At 43.0% G+C, this 24,273-nt stretch overlaps 2 protein-coding genes across 11 annotated transcripts in view; one reads left to right on the top strand and one right to left on the bottom strand.

The window, feature by feature from the left end:
• CCDC158 (coiled-coil domain containing 158) overlaps positions 1-15,338 on the top strand; it is a 72,431-nt gene extending 57,093 nt beyond the window's left edge. For 4 of the 10 annotated variants that reach the window (XM_079769730.1, XM_079769732.1, XM_079769739.1 and 1 more), the window contains 6 exons: positions 2,297-2,356; positions 3,206-3,265; positions 8,655-8,722; positions 11,580-11,738; positions 12,966-13,065; positions 15,104-15,338. In XM_079769730.1, coding sequence (XP_079625856.1) covers positions 2,297-2,356; positions 3,206-3,265; positions 8,655-8,722; positions 11,580-11,738; positions 12,966-13,065; positions 15,104-15,224 — 568 coding nt within the window. In that variant the 3' untranslated portion in view covers positions 15,225-15,338. Of the gene's footprint in view, positions 1-2,296; positions 2,357-3,205; positions 3,266-8,654; positions 8,723-11,579; positions 11,739-12,957; positions 14,268-15,103 lie in introns of those variants that run through there. The other 6 variants (XM_079769735.1, XM_079769736.1, XM_079769734.1 and 3 more) reach the window with 5 other exon arrangements.
• A 4,286-nt stretch (positions 15,339-19,624) lies between these two features.
• Positions 19,625-23,891, bottom strand: STBD1 (starch binding domain 1; the record flags this gene model as incomplete). Its single annotated transcript, XM_079776059.1, has 2 exons — positions 19,625-21,433; positions 23,702-23,891. 2 exons carry the CDS (start codon positions 23,889-23,891, stop codon positions 20,589-20,591), a joined length of 1,035 nt encoding a protein of 344 aa, XP_079632185.1. The 3' UTR covers positions 19,625-20,588.
• Positions 23,892-24,273: the final 382 nt, after the last annotated feature.

The raw sequence follows: 24,273 nt of genomic DNA on the forward strand, positions 1-24,273 counted from the left end.
ATCTGGTGTGAATGAATCAAAATTATATCTAATTTTTGTCAGATTGGTAAAAATTTAAAAATATTTTTTGGTGTGCCGCAGAATTTTAATAATTAGTTTATGTGTGCCATCAGATGAAAAAGGTTGAAAATCACTGTCTAGGAGGTTGAGGTTTAAATAATTTTCAAGTGTATTTGACATTACTAGGGATAGCAATATGAAAGTGGAGGAGTTAAACAAAAGTAAAATAACTTGACATAGAAAATAATATAGTTACTCTATTCAAAAAGTAATCAGGGTGAGGCGTTACCCAAAGTTACATTTCTATGTAAATTTATAGTTCCCAACAGATTTCACATCCATAATCATTTTTAAAAAATATATTTTATTGATTTTTTTAAAAATATATATTTTATTGAATTTTCAGAGAGAGGAAGGGAGAGGGACAGAGAGCCAGAAACATCAATGAGAGAGAAACATCGATCAGCTGCCTCCTGCACGCCCCCCACCAGGGATGTGCCCGCAACCAATGTACATGCCCTTGACCGGAATCGAACCCGGGACCTTCCAGTCTGCAGACCGACGCTCTATCCACTGAGCCAAACCAGTTACGGCTATTTTATTGATTTTTTTACAGAGAGGAAGAGAGAGCGATAGAGAGTTAGAAACATCGATGAGAGAAACAACCATCAGCTGCCTCCTGCACACCTCCTATTGGGGATGTGCCTGCAACCAAGGTTCATGCCCTTGACCAGAATCGAACCTGGGACCTTTTAATCAGCAGGCCAACGCTCTATCCACTGAGCTTAACCGGTTAGGGCCACATCCATAATCTTATTTGATTTTCTCAACTGTTTGAGACAACACTAGGCAGTATTTATTTTACAAATGAGAAAAACACATGTTTCAAAAGGTTGACTTGTCTACAGCCACATAGGTGAAGCTAAAACTAGCACCTTGGGAACTATATACCTCTCCAGGTATAAGCCAATAGCAAAGGCCTTGGTTCCCTAGGTATTCATGCCAATGACTTTTATCAAATTAATAACAATTCAGATCCAAAAAGGATTCAACCACTTTATGAACCCTTTCTTATACATACCTACAGAAATAATGAGATTTTCATATTATTTTCAGACTGTTTTAAAATTTTACTGGGTATTGTTATTAGATTAACTGAAAGCATTTTAATATGGTATATACTATATTTTTAGTATTATAATACTAATTTTATGTGAGCTGTTAGTACAACAACATTATTGCCATAGTCATTTTCTGGTTATATGACAAATATCTAAAAGTAATACTTTCTGAAGTAATATTTATATATAAACAATCTCCAATTTCTTAATATGTCCAATTAGAATATATTAACCAGAAGTAGCAAAATATTAGCTGGATTTTCCTAACTTTTCTACTAATATTATTATTTTAATTATTGATTTCAGAGAGGAAGGTAAAAGGAGAGAGAGATAGAAACATCAATGATGGGAGAGAATCATTGATCGGTTGCCTCCTGCACGCCCCTCACTGAGGATTGAGCCCACAACGTGGGCATGTGCCCTTGATTGGAATCAAACTGTGACCTCCTGGTTCCTAGATTGACACTCAACCACTATGCCACACTGGCCGGGCTAATTACTATTATGAATAGTAATAGTAAAATGTTAGTAGTAACAGACAGTTACCTAGGATAGCATTGTATACTCTGAATCACACATTAAAAACATTCTATTGGCCACTCCATCAAAGAATACTTACTTGTGCAGAGCACTGTTATTTTTGTTATAACTCTTCAATATACCTTCTAAGCCAGGGCAGATTATTAAGCTCATTTAACAAATGAATAAATTTAGGAATAGACTGAGTTGCTTCCTTCTAGGAAGCAAAGAGGCAAAGCCAGGAGTAAAAGTCAGAGCCCCTGGCACCCAGCACTCATCATTCCACAAGGTTGCCATGATTTCCCTGGTGGGGTTTTCATCACTTCAGCCATTGTAAGCTTGACTATATTATACTGTATTGAATATGAATATACTTGGTCCCTGCCCTTAGAGAATTTATGTTCGTTTGCTGTAATCCGACAAATGACCTTTTCATCAAAGCATAAACTCTGTCTAAAACTTTTAAGAAAGAGTCCATGGGATGAAAAAGCATTTTTGAGTTGATGAACTTTGCAAATTTTGTTTGGAAGCCTAAAATCTACTGTTGTGCCTTGAAGAAAAGTTAAATACATATGAGCAATGATTATTCTAAAAATACATGGAATCTGGAAATTGTTCTTTGTATAATTAACTGAGAGTTATATTTATCTATACAGAGATGATAGAGTAAGAGATTGCATTACTGAATCAAGCCTGAGATTAGAGATGTGCCATAGGTAAGAAGAATCTGAGATTCTGAATTTAGATAATTTTCTAAGAATTTTATATGTGACTAGGTAATTTGGGAATTCTGTTTGTATAGTTTACATGGAAATTGATGGGCATTTTGAGCTCATTGAAAGAAAGCTGTTACATAGTTTAACTGAAACTAAAAAGGGATTTCAATTAAATATACTACAGTAATTTACTTTCTAGAAATCATTTAATAGGCATGCTTTTGCTTATTTTAATTTTTGCTACTGTTCACCATGTAGCAAAACTTGTGTGCCACATATTTACAATGGCTTACATCACTTTTGAGAGGAAGGCAGTCTGGAAGTAAATGATAGCAATCTCAATATAGGATTATAAGAACCTCACTGAAAACAATCCTATTTTTGTCAATTATTGATGGCTGAATTTTTAAGTGGAATCATAAAAAGAGCATAAGGAAATGAAATCCATGACCCCTAATTAAAGACAACTTCTGAGAAATGACTTTAGCCATAAAAGAAAAAAAGGCTAATATTAATTTGTTACTCATTTTAGACACAGGCCATTGCTTGCAGATTTTCCGCAATTCCTCACTTTCTGCTGCACTAAGTACATGATCCCTCAGGCTGACATTTAAGCATCTCCCTGTCACCAGCCTGCTTAATCCAGACAGGCTACTCCTGATTCCCATTTCTTTTTGTCTCCAACTTTTTCTCCATACTCTTTCCTCCACCTAGAAAAGCCAGTGCCCCAGTCTCATTCTTTTGAGTCTGTACTTGTCTAAAAGCAATGTTCAGAGGAAGAATTTTATTTTATTGCCAAGTTAAAATAACATCGTATAGTCTTTAATTTCCCCATCCCTCTTCCAACAGAAGCCACAACTCATTAAGGGACTCCACCGAAGGCAGCAAATCAAGTGAGACATTCAGCAGGTAAGAAATGATCTGACCAGCCCTGACTTTCAGAATATCCTCTTTACTACTTTTCATTCATTAACTCAGGAGATCACTAACTGCCATGACGTGCCACACTCTGTGCTAGGTCCTGAGACTGACAGTGAGCAAGACAGACAGGGGCCCTGTCCTCAAGTTGCTTAAAATCTAAGGTCTGTTTATTGACTGACTGCCTGGGAAAAAGTTTACTTTTTCTATAAAAAATAGAGATATCAGAGCCCTTTTATATTATAAGAATATTAAAATGAACCCTACTGTTTCATTTCCAGTTGAACAGAGGCTCATTCATTGCCGTATCTTCGGCACCAAGCACCTGCCACATAGTAGCCATTCAGTAAATATTTGTTTAGTGAATAAATTAAGACATAAATATTTTCTTATTGTCCCTGCTACTTGATTGCCAGGGCTGACCGGCAGACCCTGAACGACGGAAGAATGATGACTCTGACACGTTTCTGTGAAAGAGAGGCTCAGGGACTGCTTAGCTATCGCCACCAAGTAGTCCTGTTCGCCTGTCTCCTTTGGCTTTTATTGTAACAACAGTTTGAACTAAAATTAATTATTAGATACTATTAGCAGGGTAAGCATTCTTGATAAAACACATGCGTCCTTTAAGCAAGGATGTTTTAAGTGTAAACATAAAGATTCTAGTAAAATACCTGGGGTGTCGAACTTGTTTGGAAAAGTCAAGGTGTAGGGGCTGCCACCTTTGGCAAGGTCCCCCAGAGGCCCCCGACCTTTCGGAGAATCCTCCTTACAGACATTCCAACCAAGTCCCATGCTTCCCCACACTTGATCAATATACAATGAACTTGAATCTTTCTAAGTATATCTTTCTGTTAACCTAAAGGAAATGAGATTTGATTTTACTTCTCACCTGGGTGTGTAACACTGCATTGTTCCTATTAATAATATCTGCAGCTATCTATTGCATATTTTTATATTTTGGGGCTATTTCAGACTTACTACATTAAGTCTACCTAACCTATGACATAGGCATTATTATCCCCAGGTATAGGTTAGTAATGAAGACTCAGATTGCTTAAGCAACTTGCCAAGATCATGCAGCTTATAAACAGTAGAGTCACTTTTGAACTCAGGTCTAGCAGGCGCCTGAGCTCCGGGAACCTGGACTGAGCTGCCAGGGAAAGAGCCTAATCCTGGGCATGGGCACAGAGGGCTGCTTCCCTGAGCTAAGTAAAGCTCTGCTGTAGTTTTTCCAAGACTAGAACAATCTGCTTCCTGCAGCAGCGATGTGTTTGTAAAGAAGAGAGAATGGTGAGGAAAAGACGGGCCCTAGTCCCTTCCAGTGTTCAAATGGGAAGAAGTGATTTTTAAGTATTTAACAGAAGCTCTGAAAAGTATGATGCATAACTAGAAAATTAGAACTGCATTATAATGCTCCATGCTATGGCAAATGGGCCATGTTTTAAACTCACAAATAAGTGAGAAAGAATATCACAATTGCTGTTTACCTCAGCATTTCACTGTAGGTGCAGCACCTTTTCTTTAATCAACATCTTATAGTAATGTTTCTTAATCTAGAAACTTCTATAGCCATATAAACTAAATCAATACATTCCACATACCCAGACCAGAGTAGAATAAAAAAGAAATAAGTAACTCTCGTATTTGTGCTTGAATTAATCTGACTGAGAGCAACATCTCTCAGAAGTTTGGTGGAGAGTTGACTTTTCTTATAATTTAAATAGAGGCCTGGTGCATGAATTCGTGCACAGGTGGGGTTCCTTGGCCTGGCCTGTGATCAGGGCTGATTGGGGGCTGATTGGGGGCTGATTGGGGCTGATCGGGGCTGGCTGGCCAAGGGATGGGGGTGCTATGGCAGGTTGGCCTGCCGCGGGAGTTTGGCTGTGGGAGCTCACTGCATGAGAATCTGCCCCCTGTTGGTCAGTGCACATCATAGCAACTGGTCAACCCGTCCTTTGGTCAACTGGTCATAATGGTCACTTGGGCTTTTATATATATAGATAAGCAACATTATAAGAAGGTTTCTAATATAGGCTTCATAATATCTAGCTCCCTTTTTCACATTTCCATGTGGATGTTTTAATAAATGAAACATAATGACCCAAAGACTATAATACTATTTAATAAAAGCCTAATATGCTAAGCATCTGGTTGACCAGTCATCCATTCAGCCAATCAAAGTGTAATATGCTAATGATATGCTAAGGCCGCTCAACTGCTTGCTGTGACGTGCACTAACCACCAGGGGCAGATGCTTTGACCAGTAGGTTGCTGGGGTCTGGCCAGTTGGGACTGAGCAAGATGTGCCAGACATGCCCTAGAGCCCTTCTGTGGTCCCTCCCCAGCTGGCCAACCTCCCATGTCACTCTCCAGCCCCAATAGTGCACCAGTGGGGTCCCTCAGCCTGGCTTGCATCCTCTCGTAATCCAAGACCCCTCGGGGATGTAAGAGAGCCAGTTTTGGCCCCATCCCACAGGCCAGGCCGAGGGACCCCACTGGTGCATGAATGCATGAACAATAAATAAAAATGGCCATTCCACAACACTATTCCCCTACAGCTCACACTTCTGTTGGCACAACCGCTTTCCCAGGCATCTATGCTTAAATCTTAACATTATCTTTGATTCTTCTTTCTCTCTTGTCTCATTTGTCTAGTCACCAAATCTTAATAATTTTTACTCTAAAACAGCTCTCACATCCATTTTCTTCTTGGAACATCCCCTTGAACTGCCTGTATTAATTTCCTATGGCTTCTGTAACAAAATTAGTGGCTTAAAACAATACAAATTTATCTGGAGGCTTAAATCAGTTCCACTGAGCTGAGGTCAAGATGTTGTCAGGACCATACGCCTCCAGAAGCTCCCAGGGTTAATTCATTTCCTGGCCGTTTTCCAGCTTCTAGACCTTCCTTTCTTGCACTCTGACTTATGGCTCCTTTGTCCATCCTCACAGCTCACAGCATAGCATCCTCAATCTCTCTCTGCTGAGACTGTCCTATCATCTTCTCTCTATAAAATCTCCCCCTGCCTCCCACTCAGAAAAAAAATTCAGGGCCCATCCAGATAATCCAGTAGTCTCCCCGTCTCGAAATCCTGAATGTGACCACATCTGCAAAACCTCTATGCCATATAAGGTAACATCGGGAGGTTCTTGGCATTCGGATACAGCTATGTTCGGCAGCCATTGTTCAGCCTAGGCCTTCGGCCTTTCTGTATGGACTATTGTGGTGGCCTCTACAGTGTTTAGTGTGGATGTTTTTCAGTCTCTGTTCTCTTGCCTGCTCCAGTCACTTCTATGCATCAATTTCAAATCGGTCTGCCCAAAGCACACCCCACACTATATCAGTTGCCCAGCCCCAACTTCAAAGGTTCCCCACTGCCTACTGCAGCAAGAGCAGCTCTTTACCCTGGTCATTAAGGCACTCACAATGAAGCCATGGCCTTTCTTTCCAGGGCTTTTCTCCTAACATAGCTATTCTCAAACTTATTGGTGTCAGAACCCCTTTGCACTCACTAATATCATTGAGGGTTCCAAAGAGCTTTTGTTTACCTGAGCTCTTTCTACTATTGCCATTTAAGTATTGGAAAATAAATTTTAATTTAAGCATTTTTCAATGTTAACACATTGCGGACCAGTAGTTTTATTGCTAGTTTTACCCAGTGGCCAGAGAAGTTTCTATTGAATGAGTACAAAAAACATTTTACATAAATGTTAAAGGCATGCTTTAAAATTAAATCCCCATTGCATTGTGAAGTTATTTATTACATGTTCTTACAAGCTAATATCTTTTTAAAGTATGATACTTTGTAAAACACTGTGTAATATGAAGTGGAGAATTCTCTTAATCTGTCCGCAATGTGTTAAGATATTGATATTTATTTATCCTATATAATAAAAGCCTAATATGCTAAGTGTCTGGTTATCCAGCCGTCCGTTCAACCAATCAAAGTGTAATATGCTAATTATATGCTAAGGCTGCTCAACCACTCACTATGATGTGCACTGACCACCAGGGGGCAGATACTCCGACTGGTAGGTTAGCTTGCTGCTGGGGTCCAGCCAATTGGGACTGAGCAAGACAGGCTGGACACTCCCTGGAGCCCTCCCACGGCCCCTCCCCGGCTGGCCAACCTCCCGTGTCCCTCCCTGGCCTTGATCATGCACCAGTGGGGTCCCTCGGCCTGGCCTGCACCCTCTCACAATCCAGGATCCCTCAGGGGGGCACATTGATGGTCAGGTAGTTCCATCTATATAATAATAGCCTAAGTGATCATTATGGCGGAACCACTGGAACGACCAGAACAATCGGTCACTATGATGCACACTGATCACCAGGGGGCAGATGCTCAATGCAGGAGCTGCCCTGTCATGGTCAATGCGCTCCCACAGCGGGAGTGCCGCTCAGCCAGAAGCTGAGTTCACGGCTGGTGAGCACAGCAGCAGTGGCGGGAGCCTCTCCCACCTCTGCAGCAGCGCTAAGGAGCAGTGAGCCGAGCCGTTAAGGAGCGAGCAGGCAGGCAGTAAGGAGCAAGGGGTCCCGGACAGCAAGAGGGCGCAGGCCGGGCTGAGGGAGCTCCCCCTCAGTGCACAAATTTTATGCACCAGGCCTCTAGATTAAAAATAGCAAAGTGTATTGCATGTTGCCATAATAATTTATTTTATTATAGTTATATTTTCAAACAAAAAATCATTGAGAAGGCATTGTTTTCCAATTTAATGCATGGCTTAAAAAAGATAGCTGGATTCTCCTGCCTGCATCTGCATTTTCTTGGCTATGATGTCAGATGTCATGGAGCCTCTGTGAAACTCACTGTACACTTGTAAGAGACTGAGAGTTAAAAAGTAAATGTCTTGGTATTATAGTGAAAATTTCCAAAGACCTATTGACCTCACAAACCCTGCAAGGGAACCACCTTGAGAACTGCTGCCATAATATTTTCCTACGGGTATGCGACCCACAGAGCTCTGTGGGTTTTGCAACTTACTGAGTTAAATGAGTCTGATAGTTTTGTAAAGTGATACTACTATTGCTAAGAGAGATTTTTTTCTTTTTTAAATAAGTCATTAAGATCTCATCTCTTAGAATCCATGAGAGAAAGATTTGCATTTTATAGCTCCTATTACACAAAGTGAATTTTCTAGCTGGGATTATATACTATTACATTTTCATTTGGCAAATGTTCCTGGGCACTGAATGCAGAGTGCAACTTTGGGTCTCCCTCACAGGGTTTCCTAGGACTTTGGCAGGTTTGGGTAAGGACTGCCACCTTGAGTTCATATTTTAAGCCTTCACTTTTGCCTGCATTAGCTTGCTTCTGCCCATCAAGATTAGCACTGTTTTTGAAATGGAGTGTTTGCATGGCCATTCTTATGCTTCCAGAGAGCCAGTCCCATTGCATGCAGGAGAGCTGGAAGATCCCTCGAGCTGCTTTACATTCCCCTCGACAGGTGAGCTTCCAATGAAAGCACTGAAACCGGCTGCTTAACACCCTACCGTGGCTCCCTGTTTCCATGAGGATACAGGCTAACGCTGTTACAGTAGCCTGCACATCCCTGTGAAGCCTCTGGTCTCGTTCCTACTGTCCCCCGTTTCCCACTCTGCTTCATCCATCCTTGAATCGTTCTTGAACATCCCAGGCAGCTTCTGGGCAGGGCCTTTCCACCAGTGTTCCTCTCCGTTGTAACCCCTCACCACCTTTGGAGCCTTTGCTCAGATGTCACTTTCCCAGTGACACTCTCTCAATCTTATTTTAAACTGTTACCCTCCCACACTCCTAGTGCCCCTTATTTTTTCTTTTATTAAATTGCACGTATTTTAATATGCTATGTAACTGACTAATTTATGTTGTTCATTGTGTGTCACTCCTGCTAGACAAAAGCTGCACAAGGGCAGATGTCTCTAAGACAGTGGCTCTCAACCTTTCCAATGCCGTGGCCCTTTAATGCACTTCATCATGTTGTGGTGACCCCCAACCATAAAATTATTTTCGTTGCTACTTCATAACTGTAATTTTGCTACTGTTATGAATCGTAAATATCTGTGTTTTCCGATGGTCTTAGGCTCTACAGCAGCGATTCTCAACCTGTGGGTCATGACATTGGAAAGGTTGAGAACCACTGCTCTAAGAGCTCGGTTGCCTGATCTATCTCCCAGGCACTTAGAACCTTCCCGGTGCATAGCAGGTGATGAATTAATACTTACAGAATTGGTGAAAGGAAAAGGAGAAGAATTGAGACAGATGGTTCTCCATATAATTTCCAAAGACTAGTAGACAAAATATTCTCTATAAATATAAGGAGATCGGGAAGAGATTGAAAGATAACATAATCTGTTGAAAAGCAAAACGGCATAACTCAGACTAAAAATGGAAAAGAAGCCCTGTCCAGTTTGCTAAGTGGTTAGAGCATCAGTCCACAGACCGAAGGGTCGCAGGTTTGATTCCTGGTCAAGGGCATGCAACTCGGTTGCGGATACGATCCCAGGCCCCATTTGGGCGAATGCAGGAAGCAATGTGTCTTTCTCACATTGATGTTTCTCTCTCTCTCTCCCCACTTCCTCCTCCCCTTTCACTCTAAAATTCATTGGAAAAAATATCCTCGGGTGAGGATTAAAAAACAATAAAAATAAAAACGGAAAAGAAAAAAACGATTGAAATTTCTTTTTTTTTTTTTGAAATTTCTTTTGAGAGCCAAATTTTTTAAACTTAAACTTCTTCTAACGCCACTTCTTCAAAATAGACTCGCCCAGGCTGTAGTATTTTGTGGAAGAGCCACACTCAAGGGGCCAAAGAGCCGCATGTGGGTCGAAAGCCACAATTTGCCGACCACGGCCCTAGAGAAAATTACACAAAAGGAATATTTAACACTAAGAAGGATAAAACATAATTATAGAAAATATGTTAGATTTGGAAGGCAAGGGCAAATAGACACATAATCGGTACTTCTATGAAAGACAAGATAAGTGGGGGAAATGAAACTGTGAAAATGATGGTTACTCAACAAAAGTATAGCTATAATTCTGAACAGTGATAATGTAAATAGGCAAATTTGAGATGTGAGGTGAACAAGATAGGAGAAAAGTTTTTAAATTGTCTCTTTTATAGAGAAGTATATATATAAAATCAAAATAAAATATTCTTTAATAAGTACAAACTCAATTTATAAATCTTTAACTTGTGATAAATCTTTTAAGAACTAATATTTGAAGAAAAAAGCGTTTATTTGAAATTTAGCAATTTCTTCATGTTTACTTCACTTCTGTGTCTTATTGTTGTTTTATGCAAGAGAATACAAGTTATATCTTTGCCTTATTAGATTAATATAAATGATTGCTTTTACCTTTTCATATATATATTGAGTACTTTAGAATACGTTAACTCCATTCACTGTTCTTCCAACTTATATTCAATTGTTATCACATATTTTCATTATAAATGTAAATACCACAATGGATAACTTTCATGTTTTGTACAGTTAATATTCATTTAAATATACCCACATAGTTACACTTTATCTTCTATCTGATATTATTTCACTTATGCCTTTAATGTTCCCTTTAATGAAGTCTTCTGAGGACATATTTTCTCAGTTTCTCTTTTTCTAAACTTGTCTTTATGCTCATTTTTGAAGAATATCTTTTGCTGAGTATAGAATTCTAGGGTTGACATTTTTCCTTCACTTTGAAAATATTCCATTGTTTCTACAAAGAAGTCAAATCTAAATTTAATTGTTGCTCATTTAAATGTAATTTGTCTTTTTTGCCCTTCTGGCAGCTTTAAGATTGTCTTTGTCTTTAGTTTGTTTGCTTTTTAGCAGGCTTTATTGGTATGTCGAGATATGGTTTTCTTTATATAGAAGAACCTGTTTGGTTTGTGCAGTCATGCTGTGTGAATCTGAGCTAGTCTGTGCTTCCATTGTCCAGACCTGTGGGTTCCACCCCAAGCCCTGGGTATCTACTAGGACAGTGGTTGGCAAACTCATTAGTCAACAGAGCCAAATATCAACAGTACAACGATTGAAATTTCTTTTGAGAGCCAAATTTTTTAAACTTAAACTTCTTCTAATGCCACTTCTTCAAAATAGACTCGCCCAGGCCGTGGTATTTTGTGGAAGAGCCACACTCAAGGGGCCAAAGAGCCGCATGTGGCTCGCAAGCTGCAGTTTGCCGACCACGATACTAGGATATTCTTTCGCCCTCCACCCATCATTGGAAACATTTTCTCATGAAAGTTTGACTTTTTGAGAGGTATGGTGTACTATTTTTCATTAAATCTGTGCTTTTACTTTTGTTCTTGCAAAATTTTAGTAAATCCATCTGTGAAAAATTCAGCTTCTCGGTCATTCCATTCTTCTCCTAAGAAGTCTCCGGTTCACTCCCTCCTAACTAGTTCGGCTGAAGATTCCATATGTTCCACATCTCCATATAGGTCCGCCAAAACTATCCGTTCAGCTGATTCTGTTAAAGGTAAGAATCACCTGATATCACTGATGAGATTAATGGACTTTCCTGCTCTGGTAAACTGAAAGTTCCTTTTTATAATCAGAATAAGATTTTATTTGGTGTTCTTATATGCAAGTTCTGATAGCTAGCTGTGCAACTTAAGTGGGTCTGATTTAAGTAATAGCTATTGTGTATACACACATGCACACACCCCTTAGTAAATATACATAGACATATGTAAATATATCTTTCTTTCTCTGTCACAAATAAGGATTTTTTTCTGTTTATAATAAGATTTTGGGTCTTCTTTTCAATGTTGTGACGTCTCTTACTTACATTCTCTGAAATCCCAGCCCTCTTCAGTCCGTGCCTCTGTAAATGCAAGTGTCCATCAGGCAAACTTATCAGAATGTTCTCATTTTTTATTCTAAGTTCTCTTTGTGTGTGTGCTAAGACAGACGGGAAAATGTTTGATTTAGAATAAGTGTCTGATAAATACGTGGATGTTAAATAAATAAATGTTGGATTGAACCTGAAATGTTTTTCATCCTCTGTGACAGTGATGCAGAGGACCCAGGCTCTAGGGAATCATTCCCATTGAAAAGGGGTAAACTAGGCAAGTTGTCACATCAGAGACTAAGACTAAAATTAAAATCCTGAGATTGCCAATTGAGTATATTTTAGAGATTGACAGAACTTAGCATCCTTATTAGAGAATAGCTTGCATGTATCTAGCCCCTCCTCAGTTACTCCTGCCTCATTTATTCTCGGCTCACTGTGGCCAGGTGAGCATCCAGGCTACCCTCTTCCATCTTATAATCCCTCCCTCATTCAGGGGACAGCAGCTAAAATGCACACTCGGCCTCACACACCTTCAGGAATGTCCCCAGTGTCAGTATTAAATCTTGCTCTTCCAACCAAACCCTAAGTTCGTGGAACTCTAAGGTTTGTTATGAAAAGCTGTCGTTTACAATGGAGAATATATCATTAAACAAAAAGTATTTCTCTCACTCATCCCATTTAATGCTGTGAAGTTAAATAAGAATTAAATCAGTTTGGTTTAAAACAAAATAAAATAAGTTAGCACTGCAGTATTTAGATAAGACACTTATTTTAAAATAGGTTTTCATAGGTTAAGGTTTTCATTATTTGAAAGGAAAGGTTGTTTAACCTGTAATTGGAAGATTTCTAAAATATATATTAAATAGATTTTTAATATCACATCTAAGCAATTTTCTAATAGCTTCACAGTCTCAGCCAATAGAAACCACAGGAAAAACATGCAGAAAGCTTCAGAACAGACTGGAAAGCTTGCAAACTCTGGTGGAAGATTTACAGATGAAGAACCAAGGTACAGTTACATTTGGTGAGATCTTCCTTGCTCAAAAGCATACCCCCTTCCCTTCAGGTGAAGCCTCCTATCTATTGGCCCGCTGTAAAGCATCCTGAATAAGCAGTCTTAAGCAAAATATAAGGATCTGAACCACGACTAAGCCCTGGATTAACTGTGTGACCTTAGGCAGGTCACTTAGTCCCGCTCTACTGTAGATAAGCATGTGTGGGGCATGATTGCGGTCAGTAGCCAGAAAACAAAATGGCAGGACACGGCCTCCACGGGGCTTTGGTTAGCGTGGACCATACGCGATTATGCCACAGGCGGCTCTGACTGTGGAGCAGCCCACTCTGTCTCGCTGCTTCACTAATAAACTCTCCCGCTTTAAAGAAAGAAAGAGAGACTGTGCCACATAAACAAACCACCTATAGATATACTAAATGTACTAAAGCTGTTTGATGAGACGTTATTGTACTCCGCAGATCAGAGGCAACATTTAGGCATAAGTTCTAAGTGGATGTGCCTGTGCATATGGGAGGATTTGGCTATGTTCCCAGGGGTTTGGGAGGGCTATCACGCTTTATGCTTTTCTGACATAAATTCATGAATCCTCGAGCCCCTTTTCAGAGGGAAAGTCATTTTGAAGTATACATGTCATTTCCTCTTCCCAGCTCTAGAGAAGTAAGTTGCAGATGAAGGATAAATGTTTTTCTAAGAACAAATCCTTATAAATTAAATTTAACTTTGTTAATAATCATCATTACTATTAGCTCTTATTGAGCATTTCCAGCTGTGTGGCAGGCCCTGTTCCCAGAGCTTTACTGATGTTTTCTCATGTGAACCTCACAACAACTGGGACGTGGGCACTGATGTTATGTCATTTGAAACTGCAAGTAACACCACAGTCAGTCAATAACTTCTGTCACATGAGTAGTAGAGCTGGGGCTTGATCTCTGTAATTTCTAACTCCGAAATCCACATGTTTTACCAAATTATTATTAAGAAAAGATTCCAGACCCCTATGATGATCACAGACCCTGTGGAGATAAATGTCAGAAAATGTTTGATTTTAAGTTTATTGTGAGCTTTTCAAAGAAGATGCATTATCTCCTTGGCTCCATTTTTATCATACTTTGATTTATATTACTGGGTTTATTTGAGTAATGCCACCATTTAATAGTTCAAATGAGAGACTTGTTGCATTTGTTTAAAAATATATAAAGACCTTTATATTGGCTACATTGGATGGATGGAATGTCTCTTGGAAATTATGAAACAAATGTTTTTTAGAGAATTTGGGGAATTTATCAAAATTTAAAGTGCACATATGCCTTGGCCCATAAATTCCATTTCTAACTATTTATTCTATAAGAAGTAATTCTACAAATGCACTAAAATTTAATGTAACAGGAAATACTAATTCTACAAAAGCATTTCCTGTTACATTATTTATAAACAAAACTAGGAAAACAACTTTTAAAAATGTGTTTACTAACATTGGTACATCCATATAATGGAATACTGTGCAGTCATAACAAAATGTGAGCTGAACTGGGAAGATGTTAACATTTTGTTAAGTGAATAAAGCAAGCTACAGAACAAGTTATACTACATTTCTATTTATGTAAAGAAGAAACTCTGTGTGTGTGTGTGTGTGTGTGTGTGTGTGTGTGTGTACGCAGGTACACATGAAGATATTCACCAGACTGTTTACAGTGATGACCTCAAGGGGGTGGGGTCAGCAGATGAAGGGAGCAGAGACAAAGACTGCATCTCTGTATACTTCTGAGGTGTTCAGATTATTAACAATAGTATGCATTACTTCTATCCTAATAATTATTGTGCTCATTAAAATAACTAACCTAGTAGAGATTTATCCTTAGCTCTGTTCCATAGCATATCTTTTCAGAAATATACTACTTTGCATTTTTAAGAACTTCTTGAGCTCAGAATGCATGTATTCTACAGTAGCAAGCTGACCTTTTAAAAAGCACATAATAGAATTAAAGCCTCAGTAAATGTTGTTATTCTAACTTTGTTTTATCAACATTTTCAGCAATGTCTTCAATGATAAGAAATCAAGAAAAGAGAATTCAGAAAGTGAAAGACCAGGAAAAAATGTTACTAAAGTGACACATTGCTTGCCTATTCTTTACAGAGATATGATGCCCAATTAATTGTGGTGTTACTTATAAATAGTGCCCTGCAAACTTTTTTCTTTTTATGTGAAATTTTAATTAAAGATATCCTGTCTTGTAAACTCTATTTTGAAATAAAATATTCTTGAATGCTCTCCCAGTAAAACTTCAAGCAGTACTCGCTAGTTGTGAAAGTATTCATAACTTAAAATGTATTACTTTGTGCTAGTGTGTTAGAATAATTATGCTTTTTTAAATTTTTTTTTTGTTTTTTACTGGTGCTGAAGCAATAGTGTGTGTTTTTTCTCCCAACTTAAAAAATAATTTTTACATGGAAGTGAAAGATGTGGTATAATGCCCGGAACAGGGCAGACTCTGACACATGACAGGAATTCCTTCTGTGACCCTGAACTGTTTGTTCTATCATTATCAGTGGCTGTGATCAGACAACAAAATATTGGGCCCCTGATCAAGACTTCCGGAAAAGTTTCTCTTTGCATATTAATAACTATAAAGAAAGAAGACATGTATTATTCTTCAGTCAGTAGGTAACTTCTACGGATTGAATGGATTCAGTCTGCCTTAATTAGATTTTAACAAATTAGGGGTTATGTATGTGGAGCGTTTCTTAACATCAATAACCAATTCTCTGTGGACACCGACTGACGTCCTCCGAGTCAGCTCAGTTCTGACACTATCTGGAGTTAAGGTCAGCTTCTGCAGATTTAAGGACGCAGTCTCACAAAGCTGCCTCCCAGTGCAGGTGGCAGTTGAAAGGCCCAGATCACCGTACTTTTTGACTGACAGGTTATAAAGCGGGGGTTCCCACACCTCCTCCTGAGTTTCAGTAATTTGCTAGAATGGATCACAGAAATTATGAAAGTGCTTTAGTTACTGTTACTGGTTTATCATAAAGGAAACAATCAGGAACAGCCAAATGTCAGAGATGCATAGGGCAGAGGGTGCATCTGGTGCAGGAAGCTTCCACGCCCTCTCAGGGTGTGCCCCCCTCCCAGCACATCAGTGTGTTCACCCAAAAGCTCATTAAATCTCCTGACAATCTCCTGATGTAACAACAGGGATACATTCTGAGAGATGTGTTGTTAGGTGATTTCATCATTGTGCGAACATCACACACATGCATAAGAAGATATAGCCCACTACACACCTAGGTTATATGGTGTACCTATTGCTACAAGCCTGTACAGTACGCTACTGTACTGAATACTCGAAGCAATTGTCACACAATGGTAAGTACTTGTGTATCTAAACATAGAAAAGGTATAGTGGAAATATGAAAACTATGATATAGAAGATAAAAAGTGGCCACCTGTGTAGAGCACTTACCATAGACAGAGTTTGCAGGACTGGAAGTTGCTCTGGGTGAGTCGGTGAGTGAGTGGGGAGTGAATGTGAAGGCCCAGGACTACTGTCCACCATTGTAGACTTTATAAACCCTGTACACTTAGACTACACTAAAATTATAAAACAACATGAGAGTAAATCAAGCACAAGAGAAAATGATGCAATCAAGAGATTTAGTAAACACGAGATGAGGCTGCTGCCAGTGTAACAGGGCATACTGTTTTTCAGTGAACTTTTTGTAAGTAGAAAGAGTACATTCTACAGTGATGATAACAAGTATAGCGTAGTAAATACTTAAGCCAGTAACATAGTCGTCTATTATTATCAAGCTTTAATAATTGTATGTGCTGTACTTCTATACAATTGGCAGCATGGTGGGTTTGTTCACACCAACATCACCGCAAGCACGTGAGTTATGCTATGATGTGAGGATGGTTACCACCTCACTAGGTGACAGGTATTTTTCAATTCCATTATAACCTAGTTCTGTCCTTTGGTCCATGGTTGACCAAATCATCTTTATTGGGTACTTTACTTATTCAAGGGTTTTTAGAGCTCATTCTCCTGTCTTCCACCCCGTCACACAGACTAGTGGGTGGGGCTGAAAGTTCCAAACCTCTAATCACCACTACTTTCTGGTGACCAGCTTCACCCCAGGGCTATGTAGGGACTCCCCCATAAATCGCCTCATTAACATAAACTCTGGTGTGATCTAAAGGGCCTCACTGTGAATAACAAAGGACAGGTCTCAAGAAATCCCAAGGGTTTAATGAGCTCAGTGCCAGGAACCTGGGACAAAGACTAAATATATTTATTATACCATACTAGTGGCCTAGTGCACGAAATTCATGTATGAAGGGGGGGTCCCCTCAGCCCAGCCTGCACCCTCTTCAATTGGGGACCCCTTGGGGAATGTCAGACTGCCAGCAGTCAGACATCCCTCTCACAATCTGGAACTGCTGGCTCCTAACCGCTCACCTACCTGCCTGCCTGATCACCCCTAATTGCCTCTGCCTGCCTGCCTGCCTGATTGCCCCTAACCCCTCTGCCTGCCTGCCTGATCTCCCCTAACCTCTCTGCCTGCCTGCCTGATCAACCCTAACTGCCTCTGTCTGCCTGCTTCATCACCCCTAACTGCCCTTCCCTGCCAGCCTGATCACCCCTAACTGCCTCTGCCTGCCTGATCACCCCTAACTGCCCTCCCCTGCCGGCCTGATCTTGCCCCCAACTGCCCTCCTCTGCTGGCCAATTTGGTTCTGATTGGTCAGTTTCTATGCCAGTCAGCGTCAAAAGCTTCGCCTCCTAGGCAGCCATTGGCTCCTCACAGTTGACCCAGATTTGGTTCTGATTGGACGGTTTCTATGCCAGTGTCAAAAGCTCTGCCTCCTAGGCAGCCATTGGCTCCTTACAGTTGACCCAGATTTGGTTCTGATTGGTTGGTTTCTATGCCAGTCAGCGTCTCTGGGCCTATCAACAGGAACTGCTCAGAAAGGCAGGGCTGATCAGCAGCCCTGGTGGAGGCCTGGAGAGAAATGGAGGCGCGGCTGCTGGCCCAGCCCAGTGAGAGAGAGGCAAGTGCTGATCAACAGCTGCCACACAGGCTACGGATCAGACCCTGCTTCTCTCTTCAGGCCTCTCTCCAGGCCTGATTCACAGCCCCCTCAGCAGTTAGTGCTGGGTCATTGCGCCTGCAGCTGCAGCAGTCAGCGCTGACTGCAGGACTGAGTTCTTGTTGGTCAAGCCTCCGGTTGTGACAGACCCAGGGTTTTTATGTATTAGGATTATACCACATGTGTGAACCAAACAAAATGAGACAAGAAGAACATATACCAAAATGTTCCAATTGTGCCAAAGACAGCAGGGGCCATGTGGCAGAAGGCTGGCTGTCCCAGACAGTCTGCACCCACTCCTTGCCTGGCACAGACCTCACTGAGAAACAGCTGCCCAGCTGGAGGCTGTCTCCCAGCCCGCTGCCCTCTACCATAGGCACCGTGCTTGTGGACAGAACAATATGTGTCACTTTCTGGCCAAAAGTCCTAGTAAGCCTTCGTGGTTTCTCTTCATTTCATTTCCCCTTCCGTGGGCTGGCTACCGAGGGCAGGGAGGCCCCAGGGGACAGTAGGGTAGAAGGATCCTGGTGACAATCTCTGCAAGAGCTGCCCTCCTGGCAGGAAAACCCAGTGCCCACTGTTTATTTCGTGAGAAGAAATAAACTTGTTGCGGCAGCCTTCTTACAGGGATGGTGCCTGTGCAGCGGCGGGTGCTAGCCTGTCCAGTACAGGTAATAAACTAGTAGGGCATATGGACTCCCCCACCCCCGCCCCCGCCACACACACACACACACACACACACACACACACACACACTTCATGTTTCTCCTCTAAATGACAGTGTTAGTGCTCTAAGCGATTCAAGTTTTAATAAATTTTTAAAAGATGAAATGTGGTATTATAAGTATCTCTTAAATCAATTGAATTTACTGAAAGATTAACTTTCATTTCATCAGGTAATGATAAAATGGCTAATAATAGAACTCTAAGGATTTTTATTATAAATTGTTTTATCTTTAATTTTACCAAATAGAAATGCTTGGGCATTCTGGCAGTAACAGGAAATGCCTCACTAGTAGAATGTTGAATTCATTATGAAGTATAAGAAGTACACAGCAACTTAACATAATAATGCTATGAGCTAAAAAATCAAACATAGCTCTTTAAGCACTATTTTCAGTTGGGTTTAAGCTTTTTTCTGCAAAGACCATCTGTAACCAAAATTAAACAATGTTTCACCAAAAGGTGTTACACTTATTTAAAGTTGTTTTAACATATAAGAGTTCATTTTCAAGTACAGGCATGCATATTATCCCTCCAAAAGTACAGTTTTACAAGAAATATTCTAAAACTTTGTCTCCAAAGGGAGGAGAAAAACAGACTTCCGTGCCTCCTGATGTTTGCTTTTTCTCTGTTTGTTATTAATGAAGGAAAACATTAGTATTTTACATCAAAGCTATTATGGTACCAAGATTTAGACAAATAATCCAGACATTTAATAAATATAGTAAAACTCTGGTTTTATTTTTTTTTGTTATAATAGCCAAGTTTGATGTTTATTTCTTCTCAGAGCAAAGACACACTTCTCTCTCATTGGCCTGCTACATTTGGTTACCCAAGACAGCCACCGATATGAAAGGAGAGGGGAGGGGGTGAAAGCATTGCTGTGGGACAGCCCACCGGTTGGTCCTTGCCGTGGGCACAGATGATTCCACAGCAGCCCAGGAGTAAACGATGGGTGTGTCCCTCCCTGCAGTCAGGTGTGCCTGCCTGTACCTCCCAGTGCTCTAAGAGCCACCATGCAGGCCACCTGCTCAGCCCACACCTCAACCCCATTTCTGTTCCCTTTCCTCCTGGGCTGCTCCTGATGATGGACTCTGATTAGGCCCTTCTTTCTACACTAGCCTTCGATCACACGACAGAGACATACTTGCTACCTTCATACCAGGCAGGTAAAATCAAGCCAAAAACACGGGGAAATCTCATAACCTTCCTAGTCACATCTAGTGACCAGATGTTTTCTGCTCACAGTTCCATATGGTGGTAACTATTTTTAAACATGAAGTGTATAGTACATACATTAGTAAAGAGCACGTTTCTCCAGCTGCACCACGAGGACATCAACTTGTTCTGCTCCCCTGGTTTAAGGATCACCCAAAGGCTCAAGCTTGAACCCTGTGCAGCTGGTTAGCTTTTGTGCCCCCTGACCAAGCTTAGCCTAGTCACTCCCCAAGAGGACCACGCCCTAAAGTATGGATGGGTCAGCATAATCCATCCATCACTGCCACAGAAAAGCCCACACTCCCTGGAAGCATTATCCACGCATGTATTTCTGCACATTAAACAAAAGCCACTAGCAAATCTGAAACCACTCGGCTAACCTTGGGAGTTACACTTCCTTTATTGCCAATTGTTGAGTGTGCTCCACTCCACAGCCTGAGCCCCTTCCACACTCTGCAACAGTTCCTTCAGCACCCTGCGAGCCGCATCAGTGAATCCCCCAGCACTTGTGAACCAACGCATCCTCGCGGCCAATTTCCAGCAGCCTGTTGCTGCATTCTTCCCAGCGAGTAATTTCCCCGTTCTCCACCACCACAAACTTCCACTCCACCACTGTCTCTGCCGGCAGGGAGACAGAACGAGACCAGAGCCCCCCCGAGCTGTACTGGAGGGGGAGGTAAGAGGTCCACCTCCCAAGCCTCTCATGGTCTCCAGTTACTGCAACGAACTGCACCCTAGTGCGTGTGATGTAATGGACCTGGAACCTGATACTAACTTGCTGAGGCTCTGAAGTCATCACTACTAACCGTTTTGTCTTAACAACCACTTCCTGACCACTTGCTTCCGCAGGAGTGTTTCTGCCATAGTCCGTTCCCTGGCTCGGGCTTAACGCTGGGGCCTCAACACTGCCACCCAAACCGATATCCCCCCAAGACGAGTGCCTGGACACCATCTCCCAGTCCTCCGAGTCCTGTCTGTCCAACTGGGCAAGGCTCACGTCGTCTGTGCCGCTGTCCACGAGCAGGCTGCCAGAAGGCAATGTCTCTGCAAAACGTGGAGCTGCTTGAGCAGGTGGCTCTTGTCCTTTTTGGAATCCCCATTCTCCTATATGAGATTCACGACTTTCATTGCCTGACGCCTCTACATAGCCTCCGGCCGCAGATGGAGCTAGAGACTGTGTGTCTGGAAACCATCCAAAAGGAGCATGCTGTCTCGAATTGTCACTGTCACCATGTTCTCCAGGGGGACTCTGCGGTCTCCACGCGGCTTCCTGCACGCTGCCGGGGCCTTTGGTCTCTGAGACCAGACACCCATTGCTTTCTTGAAGATGCTCTATAAAAACAGAATGTGACAGTCAGTTCTCATGAGAAGAAATGGAGCTGGGCTGAGACAACAGGTTTAGACATGGAAGATTTTGCCACCAATCTATATGCAGTTCACAAAATCTATCCCTACTAACATCAAGTACTTCACCAACCTAGTTCAACCCTGACCCAATACTGTCTGTGTGCTAAGAATATGCATGTGTACCCAACAATAAAAGGCATGTCCGGAAGTGTCGAGGAAGTGGCAGGTGTACAGGCCGAAGTGTACAGGTCCTCACCGTCCGCATTCCAGGCCATGCTGCATGTACCCACGCCAGGCTGTTCGGCTCCTGTTGTCAAAAGATGTACAGCCTGTGGAGCGAAGGGCTGGATGGCTACCCTACAACCCGCGGAGTGCGCTCGTGCTCTCAGGAGCTGCGGGCAGCCCAGGGATCCGCGCTCACAGATGCTGGCAGCTGCCGGTGGGAGAACACACAGGACGGCAGTGCCGCATGGGCAGGAGCTGGGGGCAGGGTGGTAGAAGAGGGCTGTTCTCTCCTTGCCAACCCCAAGTGTGTCAGGAAGCTCTTCAACACACCATTGGCTTTTTACATCCCCTCACACTGAATGCTTTAAAAAATGTTCTTTACACAATCCAAGCTCTCTAAAGACTCAGTTTCCTTCTTGGTCACCTCCTTGATAGTCTAAATTGTTCCCTACAAGATCAAAATCTCCAGTCATACAATCATCACAGATGGGGTTTTTTGTTTTTTTGTTTGTTTGTTTTAAGATTTTTTTAATTTTTTAAATATATTTTTATTAATTTCAGAGAGGAAGGGAGAGGGAGAGAAAGATAGAAACATCTATGATGAGAGAAAATCATGGATCGGCTGCCTCCTGCACACCCCCAACTGGGGATTGAGCCTGCAACCCTGGCATGTGCCCTTGACCCGAATCGAACCCGGAACCCTTCAGCCTGCAGGCCAACACTCTATCCACTGAGCCAAATCAGCTAGGGCTGTTTTAAGATTTTTAAAAATAGATATTTAAGAGAGAAGGGGGAGGGGGAGAGAGAAACATCAGTGTGAGAGGGGAACATCAATCAGCCTCCTGCATGACCCCAGTGGGGATGGAGCCCGAAACCCAGACATGTGCCCTGACTGAGAATTGAACCAGCAACCTTTCGGTGCACTGGACAAAACCAAACCAACTGAACCACACTGGCCAGGGCACAGATGGTTTTTTGTTTGTTTTGTTTTGTTTTGTTTTGTTTTTGAGGGGTATGGAAGGGTGTGAGGGAAGGTAGTCTTTAATTTTCTCTTTAATGGTGGGATTGGAAGTAAGACGGAAACAAATATTACTCTAAATTCCCCCAATCTTTCCACCTGAAACACAGGATCAGATCAAGGAAAATGAGCTCTCTGCTCACCCCAAACCAAGGCAGGAAAGGCACAGGGGCAGACCTTCAAGTTCAGATGTTATCGCTGGCAGGCTGGGCAGGCAATGGAGCCTCGGCCAGGAGGACACTGGAAAGTAAGGTCTCCGGCCAGGGCTCCTACTGCGCCTGGCATGCCCTCTCCAAAATGTAGAGATTTAAACCTGCATGCAATTCTACTCATCAGAGTTGGGTCCCCTATTCAGTACCCTTTTTAAGTCCTTTCCCCCGGGGTTGGACAGCCCTGCGCTGCTGTGGTGAGCTTGGGGGAGGGCCCGCAGAGCCTTCATGGCCAGAGTCCAACCTGAACTTTGCCTTCCAGGCAGAAGCATCCAGATAGCGGGAGGTGCTCCCAAGCCCAGCTCTTCCACGGTGGCGTGAGGCGTGGGAGGACCTGAGCCTATGGGACTGAGACTGAGAAAGTGTCCCTGCTCCGTCAGAGGTTGAAGAGGGTTGCATGGGTCCCCCTAAACCTCAGCACTCCTTTCCGAAGTCCCGGAGGGGCGCCGCCACTGCGGCCGCCCGCACTGCACCTCGCGCCGCTGGGCAGAGCCCATGCCCACGAGAGGGACAAGGGCAGGTCCTCAGGGTCCCTGGGGACAGAGGCGAGGCGGGGCGCCGTCCCTGGAGGCACCGCCAGGGCACCCCTAGGGCTTCGGGAGAAGGCGAGAAACCTGTGCGGTGCGTGCGCACCGGCAGGGGAACTACTGGGCGTGGGGAGGGCCCTAGCCCGGGTGGGAAAGTCCGTCCCTGGAAATGAGTGGGCATTTTCGTCCCTCCAGGTGGGCATGTTCCTCCCTCGGCGAATTTCAGCGCCCTTGGCAGGTCTGCCCCGGAGACGCGGAGAGGAAGGTACGGCACCTGGTTTGGTGATCGGCTCCCGCCTGGAAGGTCCCGGGCTCAGTCCGCTGCCGCCACTCTGATCGCCTCCGGGCGACGCAGCCTTTCCCAGAGCGGCGTCCCCCTTCCTTCCCTTGTCCCGCAGCAGCCAGATCAACAGCGCTCCGGCCAGACCCCCTCCGACCAGCAGGGCGGACCAGACGGCGCCCATGGCTGAGAGGCCGCAGCTCGGGACACGACGGCCACAGGGACCGGGGCTCAGGTCACGAACGCAAAGCCACACCCACCCGCGCGCTCCAGCCTGTTACGGCCCCAGTTGGCCGCACTCCGCGCGGAGCCCAGCCCTCCGCGACTTTCCCAGCCCCGCCCCGCCCCGCCCCGCCCCGGGCTGCAGCCCCTCGCCGGGCGGCTCAAGCGCTCTGCTTTCCAGCTTTTGGCATTTTCGACTCCGCCAGTGGCTGGGCCGAGTGCTCTGGGTGCCCCGTTCCACGTGTGTTTCACGCGCGTAAAGAACCCAAGTGTGCACAGCCACCGCGCGCAAAGCCGGTCCAGGCCCACCGCCCCCGCTTCTCACGCCACGGCCCGCTCGGCCA

The sequence above is a fragment of the Cnephaeus nilssonii genome (genome assembly GCF_951640355.1).
Source record: "Cnephaeus nilssonii genome assembly, chromosome: 1".
NCBI lineage: Eukaryota > Metazoa > Chordata > Mammalia > Chiroptera > Vespertilionidae > Cnephaeus > Cnephaeus nilssonii.